Source organism: Buteo buteo, chromosome 10 (assembly GCF_964188355.1).
Source record: "Buteo buteo chromosome 10, bButBut1.hap1.1, whole genome shotgun sequence".
NCBI lineage: Eukaryota > Metazoa > Chordata > Aves > Accipitriformes > Accipitridae > Buteo > Buteo buteo.
This window is the reverse complement of record NC_134180.1, coordinates 37,821,309-37,835,082: the sequence shown is the minus strand read 5'-3', so window position 1 is coordinate 37,835,082 and position 13,774 is coordinate 37,821,309. Positions and strand designations below refer to the sequence as shown.

The 13,774-nt window shown below is 36.0% G+C and overlaps 1 protein-coding gene across 5 annotated transcripts in view; it reads left to right on the top strand.

Moving 5' to 3' along the window:
• The window catches only part of TUT4 (terminal uridylyl transferase 4), a 50,537-nt gene that overhangs the window by 23,935 nt on the left and 12,828 nt on the right, over window positions 1-13,774 (top strand). For all 5 annotated transcript variants that reach the window (XM_075037108.1, XM_075037110.1, XM_075037106.1 and 2 more), the window contains exons 9-22: window positions 803-929; window positions 1,909-2,028; window positions 2,379-2,600; window positions 2,749-2,923; window positions 4,857-5,599; window positions 6,124-6,274; window positions 6,867-6,953; window positions 8,392-8,495; window positions 8,854-8,911; window positions 9,006-9,109; window positions 9,774-9,863; window positions 11,717-11,830; window positions 12,942-13,019; window positions 13,409-13,586. In XM_075037108.1, the coding sequence (XP_074893209.1) occupies window positions 803-929; window positions 1,909-2,028; window positions 2,379-2,600; window positions 2,749-2,923; window positions 4,857-5,599; window positions 6,124-6,274; window positions 6,867-6,953; window positions 8,392-8,495; window positions 8,854-8,911; window positions 9,006-9,109; window positions 9,774-9,863; window positions 11,717-11,830; window positions 12,942-13,019; window positions 13,409-13,586 (2,351 nt within the window). The remainder of the gene's footprint in view (window positions 1-802; window positions 930-1,908; window positions 2,029-2,378; window positions 2,601-2,748; window positions 2,924-4,856; window positions 5,600-6,123; window positions 6,275-6,866; window positions 6,954-8,391; window positions 8,496-8,853; window positions 8,912-9,005; window positions 9,110-9,773; window positions 9,864-11,716; window positions 11,831-12,941; window positions 13,020-13,408; window positions 13,587-13,774) is intronic.

Here is a 13,774-nt window from a genome sequence, read left to right as displayed (position 1 = left end):
AAGAAGTAGTATTGTAACATTTAGCTAACATTCATCTTAAAGGGGAATTGCTCATACATGAAAATACAATCTAGAAAGAAAGCTTAGGTTTGTTTTTGTGCTTCATAGAGCTCATTAGTTGTGAGTCCGAAAATAGCAGTTCTACTTTTAGTTAAATAGGGGGAAAGTGGAACGGTTTTTCAGTTGATATTTAAGATTTCTGCCAGCAATTTAATCCAGGGTGTTAGAAACACTTTATAAGGTACACATTGCCAGAAAGGACACATAATCTGACAGTTTCAGTAAATTCCTAAGAAGTAGCAACCTCCAAAATGAAACATGATTGCTGTATGATGTCCATGTTGCTTTGACTGGCTAGAGGTATGTGATTGAAACTCTGGGGAAGTGGTGGGCATATCTTTTCCTGTGTTTGTAGATTATGCAGAAGCTGGTTTGTGGACTTACCAACTCTTAATATGCAGCAGGCCTGGGTATTTATTTGGTATGTGGAAGATATAAATGGAATTTGAGTTGTGTAAGATTGCACAATTAAGTAATGGCAGAACTTAGAGCAAATCCTTAATGCTGTTTTATATTTCGGCTGTAATGAAATTCTGTAAGTTCTAGATCCAACTGATGAGTTAACAGAAAATGTGATTATATTCTGTAGCTTTTGTTTTAAAAGTTCAGGTTCTTACATAGGGAGACAGTGATGCATGTTTTTATTATGGTGGATGGGATGCCCCACCACCCTCCTGCCCCAAGCATCATCTGTATATACAAAGCAATAACTCTTTTATCTGTTTTACATTTGTAATTACAGTGGTTTGACATGTAAAGTAAGTGCTAGGAATGATGTGGCTTGCCTTACAACTGACCTGCTGGCTGCACTTGGTAAACTGGAGCCTGTCCTTATTCCCTTGGTTTTGGCTTTCCGCTACTGGGCTAGAGTAAGTTCATAAATATTGAGGATAATTAAATATGTTTATTTCCTCTTTTTAAGTACTGCATACAATGTAATGCATAATATACCATTAATATGTTTGTGGAAAAGAACTTCATGCCACTAGTTCACCTCTTACCTTAACAGGCCAGAATGAGACTGAAGATTTGTTGTGAAACTGTAAATATATATGAAGCTTGCACTATTCTGTTAGCAAGCTATTGTGCTAGTTCCTTAAAACTAGTTAACTGATCCTTGAAAACCAGCTCAATGGAGCAATCGGGTCTTGCAAACTTTCTGCTACTGAGGTCACATTGAAAAAAGTTAACTTGCTCAAAAAAGGGTCTGTCGTCATACCCTGCTATACTTACAGGCATCAACAGTGGTAACAGGAACCAAGTTACAATGTTTACAGCTAGCATTTAACTGTCTTGTAGTTCAGTCCTGAAATTGCTGCCAGGCCATACTTGACTTACAATGTCTTGGCTTTACTGAAAAATAAGTTGCGTGGTATTATTATTGTTGCTTGATTTATCAAGGTGTTTTTACAAAAATTGTTGTTTTACAACATATAAGTAGCAGCAGTAGAAACTACAAAGAACTGTTCAAAGTCTAATATGTTTATTACATCTCTTGAGTTCCCATAGAATAGATCAGTATCAGATTACAGCCAGATGCATAGAATCCCCATCTCCAATAAAAAAATACCTGATAGTTGACTAAAATTTTGGCTAGGAACAAAAATGTGTCCCACAATCACAAAATGTGATGAAACTGAAGAGTGTAATTTAAGGCACTGTCTGAATTACTATGATTTGCATTTTGCCTGTACGTGGCATAGCATGACTGCAGTTTCTGAGATAAAAAGATTTTCTGTTTCACTTTAGTAAGTATCTCACATTTCTTTAGTACTTGTCCTTTTATAATAGGTTTTAAATTAAAATGCTGATGTTACATCAGAAAAGTAATGATTTATTCTCTTACAGCTCTGTCACATTGACTGTCAGGCTGAAGGTGGGATTCCCTCATATTCCTTTGCCTTAATGGTGATATTTTTCCTTCAACAAAGAAAACCACGTATTTTACCATCCTATTTGGGCAATTGGGTAAGTTGACATTATTTCTGTGTTCTGCAAGGTCATAAAATACACAGAATTTGATTGCCTAAGAAATTTGTAAATAGAACACATTGGTACTTAATCCTCACACAGTTGATGCCTGACAATTCTGATGACTTTTTTAAAAAGGCAGCTGCTATAGCCTGTGCAATTGTGTCATGCTGTATTTTGGAGAAGAGGCAAATATTTCCTTCTGTAATTCTCTGAATTTATTTCTCTGACATCAGTTATTCTTGAGGGGGATAAATATCACAATTGTCAGTGTTACCTTTGGTGAAAACTTATGGTTTTATGTATTGTATACAGTCTTGCTTCAGAGCTACTTTAATTGTTGTTAGATTGAAGGCTTTGATTCAAAGAGGCCAGATGACCACCAGCTGAAAGGTATAGAAGAAGACGAGTTTGTACGGTGGGAGTACAAACCACCAACAAATGGTGCAGCAAAAAACTCAGTTGGAGCGGAAAGTAAAACTAAAGCTGAACAACAGAAAGGTGGTGGCAAGAAGGTAACAAGCTCGGAAGTGGACAACCAAAGTAATGCAAAGGAGAAACACGGCAATGTAAGTCATGGCTTTATTTCATTGAAAACCATACTCTACCTCTTGTCCCTATTTTTTATGTTTAAACATTTGTATTGGATGGAACCAGGAAAAAAATGGGAATTCTCATTTCTTATTGTAGTTGAGCATTCTTGTCCATGTGTTTCAGTCTCTCTTAGCATTCAAAACCCCTCACCAAGTTTCACTGGGGCAACTGTGGTTAGAACTGTTGAAGTTTTACACACTGGAATTTGCTTTGGAGGAATACGTCATCAGCATACGGGTACAAGAACTCTTGACCAGAGAGAATAAAAACTGGCCTAAAAGGCGAATAGCCATTGAAGGTAGGATAATACTCTTCTCTAGTTCTGTAGTCATCCTGCATTATTATCTTTATTTACCTAAGACTTACAGGTCTCTCACAAGAAGTCTGGGCAATAAATTAAATGAATAATTAGGGGAGAAAGTAATTATTTTTTTTTTATGTTTTGTCAGCTATTTAGTCTGTTTAAAGACAAATTTTCTGTTTAGTACTACTTTTTTTGCAACTTTGGTCCTTGAAGTACAAAGTGTAAATTTGTCTCACTGTTTCTTGCCATTCTGTTCTTATTTCTATATGTTTCATTCTTTCTATAAGTCATTATTTATTCTTTTTTTAATAAATCTGATATTATGAATTTTCAGCACCTCCAGCTGCATTTCCAAAACCCACAATGTTATTTTGAGTGTTTCCAGCTATAGGTTAGCTCTGATCAGAGTGAAATGGAGCAAATCCATCGAAGTAACACATACCCCCACACCCCCAGCACCCGCAGTTGTCCCTTTCCCTGTTGGTAGTATTTCCATACTGTGAAATTGAATGTCATGTCATAGGCTATGCTTCAGGGCCTGAGTATCCTGCTAAGGGAAGCGCTTTTTTCAGGGAGCGAGACCATATGAATTTTATGATAATACATAGCTTGAGTTATATATGTTGGGGAGAGAAAGAAGGAAAATTATTTTGTCCATTACTTCTTTATAGCTAGAAGACATCCTTATTTCTGTTCCTCAATTCAGAAAAATATGTAAACAATACTTAAGAGGGAAAGACACAGAGCAATGCGTAACATTCTGAATTGGCGTTAAGAATAGAGAAACTGGGTATTTGAGGAAGGTTAAGAAACCATTTAAGGTGATATTTTTATAAAAGCATAAATAATGAATTTTGGACACTTTCTAGAGATGTTGATGAAGTAGCTTTTCTGTAACGCACATGAAGTGATGAAGAGGGCAAGGAGAAATAGGTCAAAGAAAATCATAAAGACAGAGAATTAGTTACTAAAGTTATATTGAAGGATAAGTCAGTAAGGTACAAGAAGAGCAAGAAGGAAAAGTGAAAAGGAGAAAAACAAGTTGGGGCACATGTTGAATAGTGGGTTTTGAGATCACTTCTGTGGCTTTAATTTCCTCTCCCAATTCTTTTCTTCAGTCACTTTTAGCTAGAGAGTTTTAAAACTAGAGTAGTGTTTATTCAGCATGTGGGAAACTAAAACCTGTAAGAAGAAATGGCAAATTACTGAGGAAGAAAGGAAAATAATTCCAAATAACAGATTGCATTCTGGTTCTGATACCTGCTGTTGTTGGTCTTTTTGTGTTGTTTTGTTTGTTTTATGTTTTTTGTTTTTAATTTTTGATTTTTTTTTTTTAAATGTTAAGTTTGTAACTGAAATTATGAAGTAACAGAATCTCAGTTTGATACTATCTTCCCAGGCAAATTTATAGCAACTATGCAAGTGCTCTTTTTACATGGAAAACATGTTTGATCTAGAAATCGCTAGGAAGGACTAAGAATGAAACCTGGTGAGATTGGTTCATATAATCCTTATAACCTTAATGTTACTCTTAGAGAAATCAATTTGTTAAGGGAAATGCAAATCCTTCTTCAGTGAAGGAAAAAAGTTCAGGCAGGCCTACATTCATTTTGCCTTTGTTTATTTTCATTTCTAGTTTAGTAATTGACCATAATATAATGGTACAATATACCTGTGGTTTCTTTTTAAATAACACTGTTTAGAATAGTTTATGATAGCCAACCATTCATGGCCACACGTGTGTTGTGTTTTGTATGGAAGAAGTCCAAAAAACCTTGTGGGCCCTACTAAGTATATCCAAATACAATTCTGGATTATATTGTAGGAATCTCTTTTTAACTGCCGTATCATAACTTAGGTATTTCAGCTGCTTTAGTGAAATGTAGAAATTAAAGATTAGTAATGAAATTGTTCTTTTTCTTCCTAGATCCTTTTGCACTAAAGAGGAATGTTGCACGAAGTCTAAATAGCCAGATGGTATTTGAGTACATCCTGGAGCGATTTAGGACAGCGTATAAATATTTTGCATGTCCGCAAAGTAAAGATGGGATTAAATCCAAACCAGATACCAAGAAAAAAGAAAAAGGGAAAATAAATAATAAGAAATCCACAAGATCTGAAGAGCCTGTAGTCAACTGTTGCCTTCCACAAGGAGAAAAAGTTGTAGATAAACAAAATATAGGAAGTGGATGTAACATACCAGAGAATGAACTTGAATGTAATGAAGTGGTAGAAGCTGTAGCCAAAAGATGTACTTCCAGGAACATAGACTCCTTGCTACTTTCAACATTGGACTCTAGTTACGATGAAGACAAAGAAGAAGCTTTATCCCTTATTTCTAATGAATGCTGTGAATTAAAGCAAAAATCACTGAAAGAGAGGGATGATTTAGAAATTTCAGTTTGTGTAACTGAAGGTGAGCTAAGCCACCATTGTAACTGCAGTGAACATCAGCCCTATGACACAAATTCTAGTAATGAATTTTCTGATGCTGAAAATAGACAGAGTTTGGTTACAGAGTCTTTACAGAAGAGTAAGTGCACTGGCACACCAGCTACCTCGCCCAACTGCAAAGCAATGGTGGAAGCTCATGATCTCAAAGATGAAGGCAGACTCTCTACAGAAGAAATGCATTATGTGTTTGATAAGTTTATTTTGACTTCGGGAAAGGTAAGCTGTGTATTTAAGAAGAGCCGGTCATGTATCAGTGGGCTATTACATTTAGATCACTAAAACTGAGGGTGGATGGATGACAGGATTCTCCTGATGATTGCTTCAGTCTGTTGTGAATGGTAGCTGTAGCCTTTTTAGAGTATCTGTTGCTCAGGACTGGAAAACACTGAACCAGTATGCTGTTTGGAATAAATGGTGTGTTGCCCCATTTTACGGAAAGCTTTCTGATTTCCACACAAGAAAATAAAAATCCTGGGGTTTGTTTTTTGTTTGTTTTGAGTTCCACCCCCCTCCCTGCCCCTTCCTCTTCTACTTTCTTGTAGAATTTCTAGGTGTTCTTAGGCACTGTGAGAACTAAATGCAGCCTATTGGGAGGTGTTCTTCTGTTCTTTGTAGAGACTCTGTTGCTGTTCATGTGTTAAATGTTCTTGGTTGCATGACTTACCTGGAAATGTTAGGTCTGTTGCTATCTTAGAAGTAAAATTGCATTTGTGCACTTCCCCCCCCTCCCTCCACAAAAGCCACCAACTATAGTATGCAGCATCTGCAAACGGGATGGACATTCCAAAAATGACTGCCCAGAGGATTTCAAGAAAATTGATCTAAAACCACTACCACCAATGACAGACAGATTTCGGGAAATACTTGATATAGTTTGTAAAAGATGTTTTGGTAAGTTGGAAAAGTGTTTGTACTCCACTGTAAACTGTGATCTGTAATCTGGAAAAAATAAAAACTGTGGCATTAAATTACTTATTATAGTAAATTCAGTAGGAAGCAGCTCTTCCAGTTACCCTAGGCTACAAATTGATCAATAATTTTATTTTCATATAATCCATGGTTGTGATACCGAATTCTTATAGCAGATTTGAGAAACTAATACTATACAGGATTTCTTCACTGGGTTTGTAAAAAGTTACTAGTGTTCCCAGAAATTAGGCTCTGGGCAAAATTAGTTTTTGTGTTTGTCAAATTCTTTGGCTTCTTTTGGAAAAAGCTCCTTTTGGGTGCTGTGGTGGGTTAACCTTGGCTGGATGTGAGGTGCCCACCAAGCCATTCTGTGTTTGAATAATTGCAGAAAAATCAGACGTCTGAAATAAAATCCTAACAACTCTAATGATATCATGAAAAAGAAAAATTCATATTCAAGGAAAGTAAATGTAGCAACAAAAAAAAAGGTATCCAATACTTCTAATTAGCTGAAAAAGATTTTTGAGGTAGCTGAATGTCACATCTGACTATGTTTTAACTTGTTTTTATTTAGATGAATTATCCCCTCCTTTATCTGAGCAACAAAACAGAGAACAAATTCTGGCAAGTTTGGAAAGATTTATTCGAAAAGAGTATAATGGTATGTAACAGTAGGTAGTGATTCTTGATAATGCTTTTTTCATTCATGTTGTCCAGGGCATGAAGATGTAGTTTGTCTCATTATTGCTTGTTTTCCTTGCTTAAAGCAGTGGTTTCTCTTCTGTATGTAAAGCTATCTTGCAGACTTCTAAACTGAACATCCCTCAATGCTATTCCATGGAAATGTCCCTGGAGTGGAGGAAGAGCTGCAAGAGTAACAATAAAGATACAGGACTATAGCAGTCAGGACAAAAAGAAAGTTTGAATAGGCCCTGGCCAGTTGGGTTTAGGGTTATCTGGGTCTTGGGCCAAGTACTTTTGTTGCCTAGTCACCAGTGTTTAAGTATCTTAGAAATCCTAATGAGTTTGTTATCTTCACATCCCTTTTATAAAACGGGCAAAAGTATCCTACTACAACCATGGGAGGCAAGGCACAGAAATGCAAAGTGATTTTTTTTGTAGGTGTTGTAAAACAGTACTAGTGCCAGGTACTAAACCCAGGTCTCCTGAATTCCAGTCCATTGCTTTACACAGAAGTCCATCCGTTCTGCTGTAGCTGGCCTATGGTCAAGGAACTGTGAATTGCACTTATATCTGCTGGCTGTGCCCTCCACTTACTGGCAGCAGCTGAGGATTGAGACCTGTTAGAGAACCTTGAAAGACTTAAGATTTCTGATTCTATTAAAGGCTAGGAAAAAGCTGTGAAGAGGTGTTTGTATATATTTTCCTAGCACTGATTTCAGTTGAACAGATAAATGTATCCTTTTCAGTTAGGAAGAAACTGCTTCCTCTCAGTTATATAATTTTGCTTTCCTTTACAAGAATGAAAATAGATCATAATACTGTGTTTCAAACAAAAATGTAAACAAAACAATTGGGGAAAGAGTGTTCCATGAAGTATATTAATCTTATTGCTTGCATCTTCTTGAACAGTATGTTATGGTTACAGGAACTTACTGATTGACTAAATTTAGCTAGTCAGAGGAAAAATATGCAACCTAGATAAAGTAAGAGTGGAACCAGAAATATTGCTTGGACTACCCTAAGAGTAGCTCTGTCTTACCTGTGGGGTAAAGCTGCACTGGTGACAGGGTTTGCACATTGTTTTCGTGTATTTAAAATAGGAAAGTGCAGTTGCTTACCACAAAACATTGCATCACATTTAGAGATGCTGTTTAATTGTTATAGTAACTCTGTAACATACCTCACTCATAAAAATTACTTGGGCTTTATCCTACCTTAGTTTCTATAAAGATTTTTTCAAGTATTGTGCTTCCTCCTTTATCAAAGGTGAAGTCTTAGAAGAGACATTGTAAGTTCTCTCTTAAAGCTCATTTTTATGGGCACCTCCACATCTCAGTTAAGCAATATTCCATAGTAAGCACTTACCATTCAACTGTAAAAGAATTTATGTTTTTTTGGTCTACTCTTTTCATCAGACAAAGCCAGACTTTGCTTGTTTGGCTCTTCAAAGAATGGATTTGGGTTTCGGGACAGTGATCTAGATATCTGCATGACGTTGGAAGGCCATGAAAATGCAGAGGTAAGAGTTTTGAAATTGATAGAATTTACTACTTTAAATTCAAGAATTCTTTAAGTTTTTTTAATTCAGTTAAGACTTCTGTACGCAGAAAATGTAGGATTTTGCTAGTAGCACATTGGCTTGTTGCACTCTGCACAATTGAAGCAAGATAGAGCCTATTTTACTTTTACACATTTAGTATACTGTAGATGTCCCCATAGAGAATCACCAGTTTATGTAAATTCATGTGCTGGCTCATTGCTTACTTCTTTAAGTACATAGACTTTTCCTCTATGAAATACATGTTTGATAGTAAATGTGCTTGTTGGGATAGGATCCATGTTTTAACATCTGAAGCTGTGATACTTCTTTTTCCTAGAAATTAAACTGTAAAGAAATAATAGAAGGTTTGGCAAAAGTTCTTAAGAAGCATCCAGGTAGGTGTTTCAAAGTGTTATCTGTTTTATATTTACATTTACTATATATGTAGTTAATGGAAATGTTTTATGTACTAAAGTGTTGCTTCCCCAGGTTTGAGAAACATCTTGCCTATAACAACAGCCAAAGTGCCTATAGTAAAATTTGAACACAGACGAAGTGGCTTAGAAGGAGATATCAGTTTATACAATACACTGGTAAGCATCTGTTTGTGTTTGGTTTTGTGTTCAAAGAAAGCTTTTTAATTCATTATAGCGCTCTCAATCATTTGAGGGAATAATTTTGAAACGAGAATGAAAATGGTTTTTTGCGTTAGGGTTTTTTTTCCACATTATTTAAATTCAGTGGCCCACACCTTCAGCCCAGCCCAAGTAGCTGTATAACCTGATGGCAGAGCAGCATCATGGCACACAAAGCATTTTTGTGAATGCTTCTGAAAAGCTGTTAGTGCCACATTCACCATGGCCTTTCTGCTCTCATGAATAGTACATCTCACCCCAGCTTACATCTAGCACAGTGTAATTGCATGATTTCTTATGTAATGGGCTCACATTCACCTGTGAAGAAGATGCGATTTGTGGAATTTGTCCTAATGTGAGTCATCTTATGGACTTACTTCTTTGCTGGTGTTTTCCAAGGTTCTTATTGTTGTTACTGCATTAATATTGTTCTGATTACACCTTTCAGTTATGTTTCTGCAGGAAATGTTGCATTAATTTTACGGAATATTGTTGTGATTTTTCACCCTCCAATTGTATTATGTGTCTCCTGTGCTTGAACTGCAGACTATACTATAATTGACCATAAAGTACATTGAAACACCTGTTTGATTTTTTTTTTTCTTCCCCCTCCTTTTCCCAGGCACAGCATAACACAAGAATGCTGGCTACATATGCAGCTATTGATCCTAGAGTGCAATATCTGGGCTATACAATGAAGGTTTTTGCAAAGGTAATATAAAAAGAAGGTACTTACTTGTATGATACAGTGTTTTCTCACACAGCCACTGAGTTTACCTTTTGCTAATACCAATTGTAAAGGAGACAGTAGAATGCTATTAGTATGAAGTGCACTTTCTTAAGCTGACTGTGCTCCATCTGATCATGCGTGTCAGAATCAAATTCTTCAGTCCTGGTATATTCTGCTATCTGTTGAAAGATTTTTGTCTTAAGAAGAGGCTGATTAAAGGAAAACTTACATTTTTTTTTCAGTTTCAAACCATCTACAATACAAAAAAAAACCAAAACCAAAACCCAAACAACTCAAACAAAACTGGAAACAATGGTAACTGTAAGATGTAGGGGCTTGTGGCTGTGCATGGGCTTCCCAAGTTTCCATATCTAGGACCCGCCCAGTGATTACTGCAGCTTTCTTCTGGCCTACTTGCCTTGTTTTACTTACTATAAAAGTCAGGAGTAGGTGTGAGTTGATGAATGAATGCCTAAGTCTCTACTTGATGTGCTTAGGACATGCACTTGACTTTAAGAGTTTGGAAATACCAAGTACTAAATCCCCTGCATCTTTTTTTTTAATGATATTCTAACAAAGCATTATACTCTGCAGCCTTTGATAATTGAAACATGGTGTTTCTTTTTATTCAAGCTGCACTATTAAAATACACTCCCCAAATGCATCCAAAGAAAGCTTAATGAAACAGGGGCAAATAAGAAATGGGTTATAGAGAGTGTATCATGCTACCAGATGTTAATGTAGTAAAATGCCTCAAAGTGAATAAAATAACTTTGTTCCAGAATGGAATGTACATGTTCATTTTACTGTCACCAAGACTAGTAATGACTTTTTTTGGTGTGGTCACATTAGTGCAGAATATTGCCATGTCACTTCTGTGTCCAGATCAAAACCACCTTGTGTTTATAATAATGAATCTTACATTTTTTTGCAGTATTGCATAATATTATATACATTCTCAAAATCTTACTGTAAAGACAATACACTCTTGAATGTATATGTATGGAGGTGACTTCATAGCTGTACAAATACTCTGTGTTTAAGCAAAATGCTTCCTCCTCTGTTTGCATTGGCAGAAAAAACAGGAAACAGCTGTCATTGCTGCTCCTAATGTGAAAGTAATTTGTAAATCCCTGTTTTTACCAGACCTAGGAGGTTAAAAAATGTGTTGTTTGTTATGACACATACTTGAAGCAAAGGGTAGCTTAGAAGTAGGTGATGTAGAAAGGTTATACTGTAACAAGATTTTCAAGCATAGTAAGGTAATTCATCGATGCTTGTTTTACGCTGTCTTGTGCAGGCTAGACCATGGTTTAGTTAGGTATGTGTACGTACGCTAGCAAAATGCCAGGTGTTGCCTAAGTTGCCAGTAAAGCATGGAAATACTTGCCTATTAATTAATTATTTTAAAAAACAACAACAAGGGGGAAACCAAAACAATAAGGAATCATAGAAACAGCTCTAGCAACATGAGTTTAGGAAAATTAAATTTTACAGTATTGAAGCTTGGACATCAGATGTGGAGGTTTGTTGGGATATCTGTTTTGGGGAGTTTGATTTGTTTTTTTTCAATTCAGCACATTATAAACTAAAAAAAAATATTTTGGCTGTGAGAAGCTTTTCTGCTTTTATGTTAGTGAAATTGTGCTGTGGATTTGCCAGATTGCACTTGACTCTAAAGACATTTATTTTTCAGGCTTCATAAAACAATTTTTAGTTATGAGATGAATGTATTTTCTGTTACTGGTGGGGTTTCTGTTTGCTTTCTGACATAACTGTTAGTCCTGAATAATAAAATGTAAATTCAGTATTTTGTTTAAAATGTGTTTTTTCAGCGCTGCGATATTGGAGATGCATCCCGTGGTAGTCTGTCCTCATATGCCTATATTCTTATGGTTTTGTACTTTCTACAGCAGAGAAATCCACCAGTTATTCCAGTTCTTCAGGAGGTAGGTTTTCAGAAAAAGGCTATGAAAATAGATGCACTGTTTCTTCAAGCCAAATATGAGAAGTCTGGGCTTTTAGGATCAGGGGGATGAGTGAAATATGTGGCCCTTCTGCATTAGCAGGTTCCTAACTCCCACTTGGTTTTAGTGAGTAAAACTTAGCAAGAAAATTACAACAAAATTGGGAATCTGTTGGACCTAAGTTCTGCTGTTACATTTAATTTGGGATTTTGGTCTTAGGATGATATTTATATGCTGAACAGGATAGAAAAAAGAATTGGCAGGTGGTATGGAGAGAAGGGAATTGTAATTATGAGACTGTGACAGAGGCTCTTGAGATGTGACTCCAGTTCTTCCATCAGTTACTGTCAGAAGTTTTATTTATTGCTCAACACCTTATCTGTAAGAGAAAAATTTTATTTTATGATTTGATGAGAGGAAAAAAAAAAAAGGTAACTAATGCTTTGGTACACTTTAAAGGTGCTATTTTACATGTACCAGGAAACTTATTAAGAAAATCGTGTTCTGTACCTTCATTGCCTGGGTGGGGAGAATATAATTAGTCAGCTATCTCCCTCTTCCTGGATACAGTCTGGAACTCCCAAACACTTCTGAAAATTACCCCTTTCTGACTTTTTTGTTGTCTGCGTGCGAGAGGAAAATTGGCTTAAGCACTGCAGTTGAGACTCAGACTTTCTTGCTGATACTTTAGTCGTGGTTGGGGGTTGTTATTGCTACCCTGAGAGTGCATTTAAATAACAGTGGAATTTCCCCTTGGCTTTACTAAAGTCAAAATGTAATAGGAGTCATATAAAGTCTCCTTAGAGATTTTGTGGGCAAGAGGGATGTCGGAATCTTGATGAGGTAATTCAGTCATGTTTTCTTAGTTGCAAAGAACAAGTCAAAATAAAATACCAAATAATTTGAGAGACGTATAGCAATAATGCAAAAAGGCTTTCAAACTTTTTACCAATGGGAAATTCCGCCTGTGTAAGATGTAATTGTTAAAATGAAAAGATTTATATTTTTGTATTATTTCTTACCAGCAAAACTGCAAGTCTTTTATGGTGACTTTGAATTAAAGTGGTAACTGTATCCCTCTCTACTTCGGCAGATATTTGATGGAAAACAGATTCCACAAAGAATGGTGGATGGATGGAATGCCTTTTTCTTTGATGACATGGAAGAATTGGTAATATTCTAATTCCAGAAGAGTCGCTAAAATTTAAAGCTTGTTTTTATGGGAAGTAATACATTTCTAATGGTGTAATATATAAAAAAGTAGTTGAACTTCCATATCCATATTATTATAACTTCCCAAATGAGTCCTGTTTTTCTGAAATGAATGTCTGCTTTTTCTTGGTTTATTTTAAATAATTTCTAAATAACATAAATCAGGAAAAATACTTTTTACTCTTAATAAACACCCAGGATTGAGGTAGCGGTAGCTGTAGTGATTTAACCTTACTTTAACCAAGTAAAGCTGTTTGTGGTAGACAAACTCATAATTAGAGAGGTAGTTCAGGAGGAGAAGTACTTCAGTAACTGCAGCTGAATAAATTGTTCTTCAATTGCATGCAGAAGAAGCGTCTGCCTTCTCTTGGAAAGAACACTGAATCACTTGGAGAACTCTGGCTAGGGTTGCTGCGATTCTACACTGAAGAATTTGACTTCAAGGAGTATGTGATCAGCATCCGGCAGAAGAAGCTGTTAACTACATTTGAGAAACAGTGGACATCCAAATGTATTGCCATTGAAGGTACTTATCTGCTGAATTTTTGTTCCATTAATGAGGGGGGTGATAAATGCTCTTGCTTGAGGATCTGTTCTCTTTGCACAGGATCTTTATGTGAGGAAACTACCATCAATATTTAAAAAAAGCATTGTTTGCAAGTCCTACAGCTTACAAAATCAGATTAGACTCCTAACGTTTAGTATACATCAATA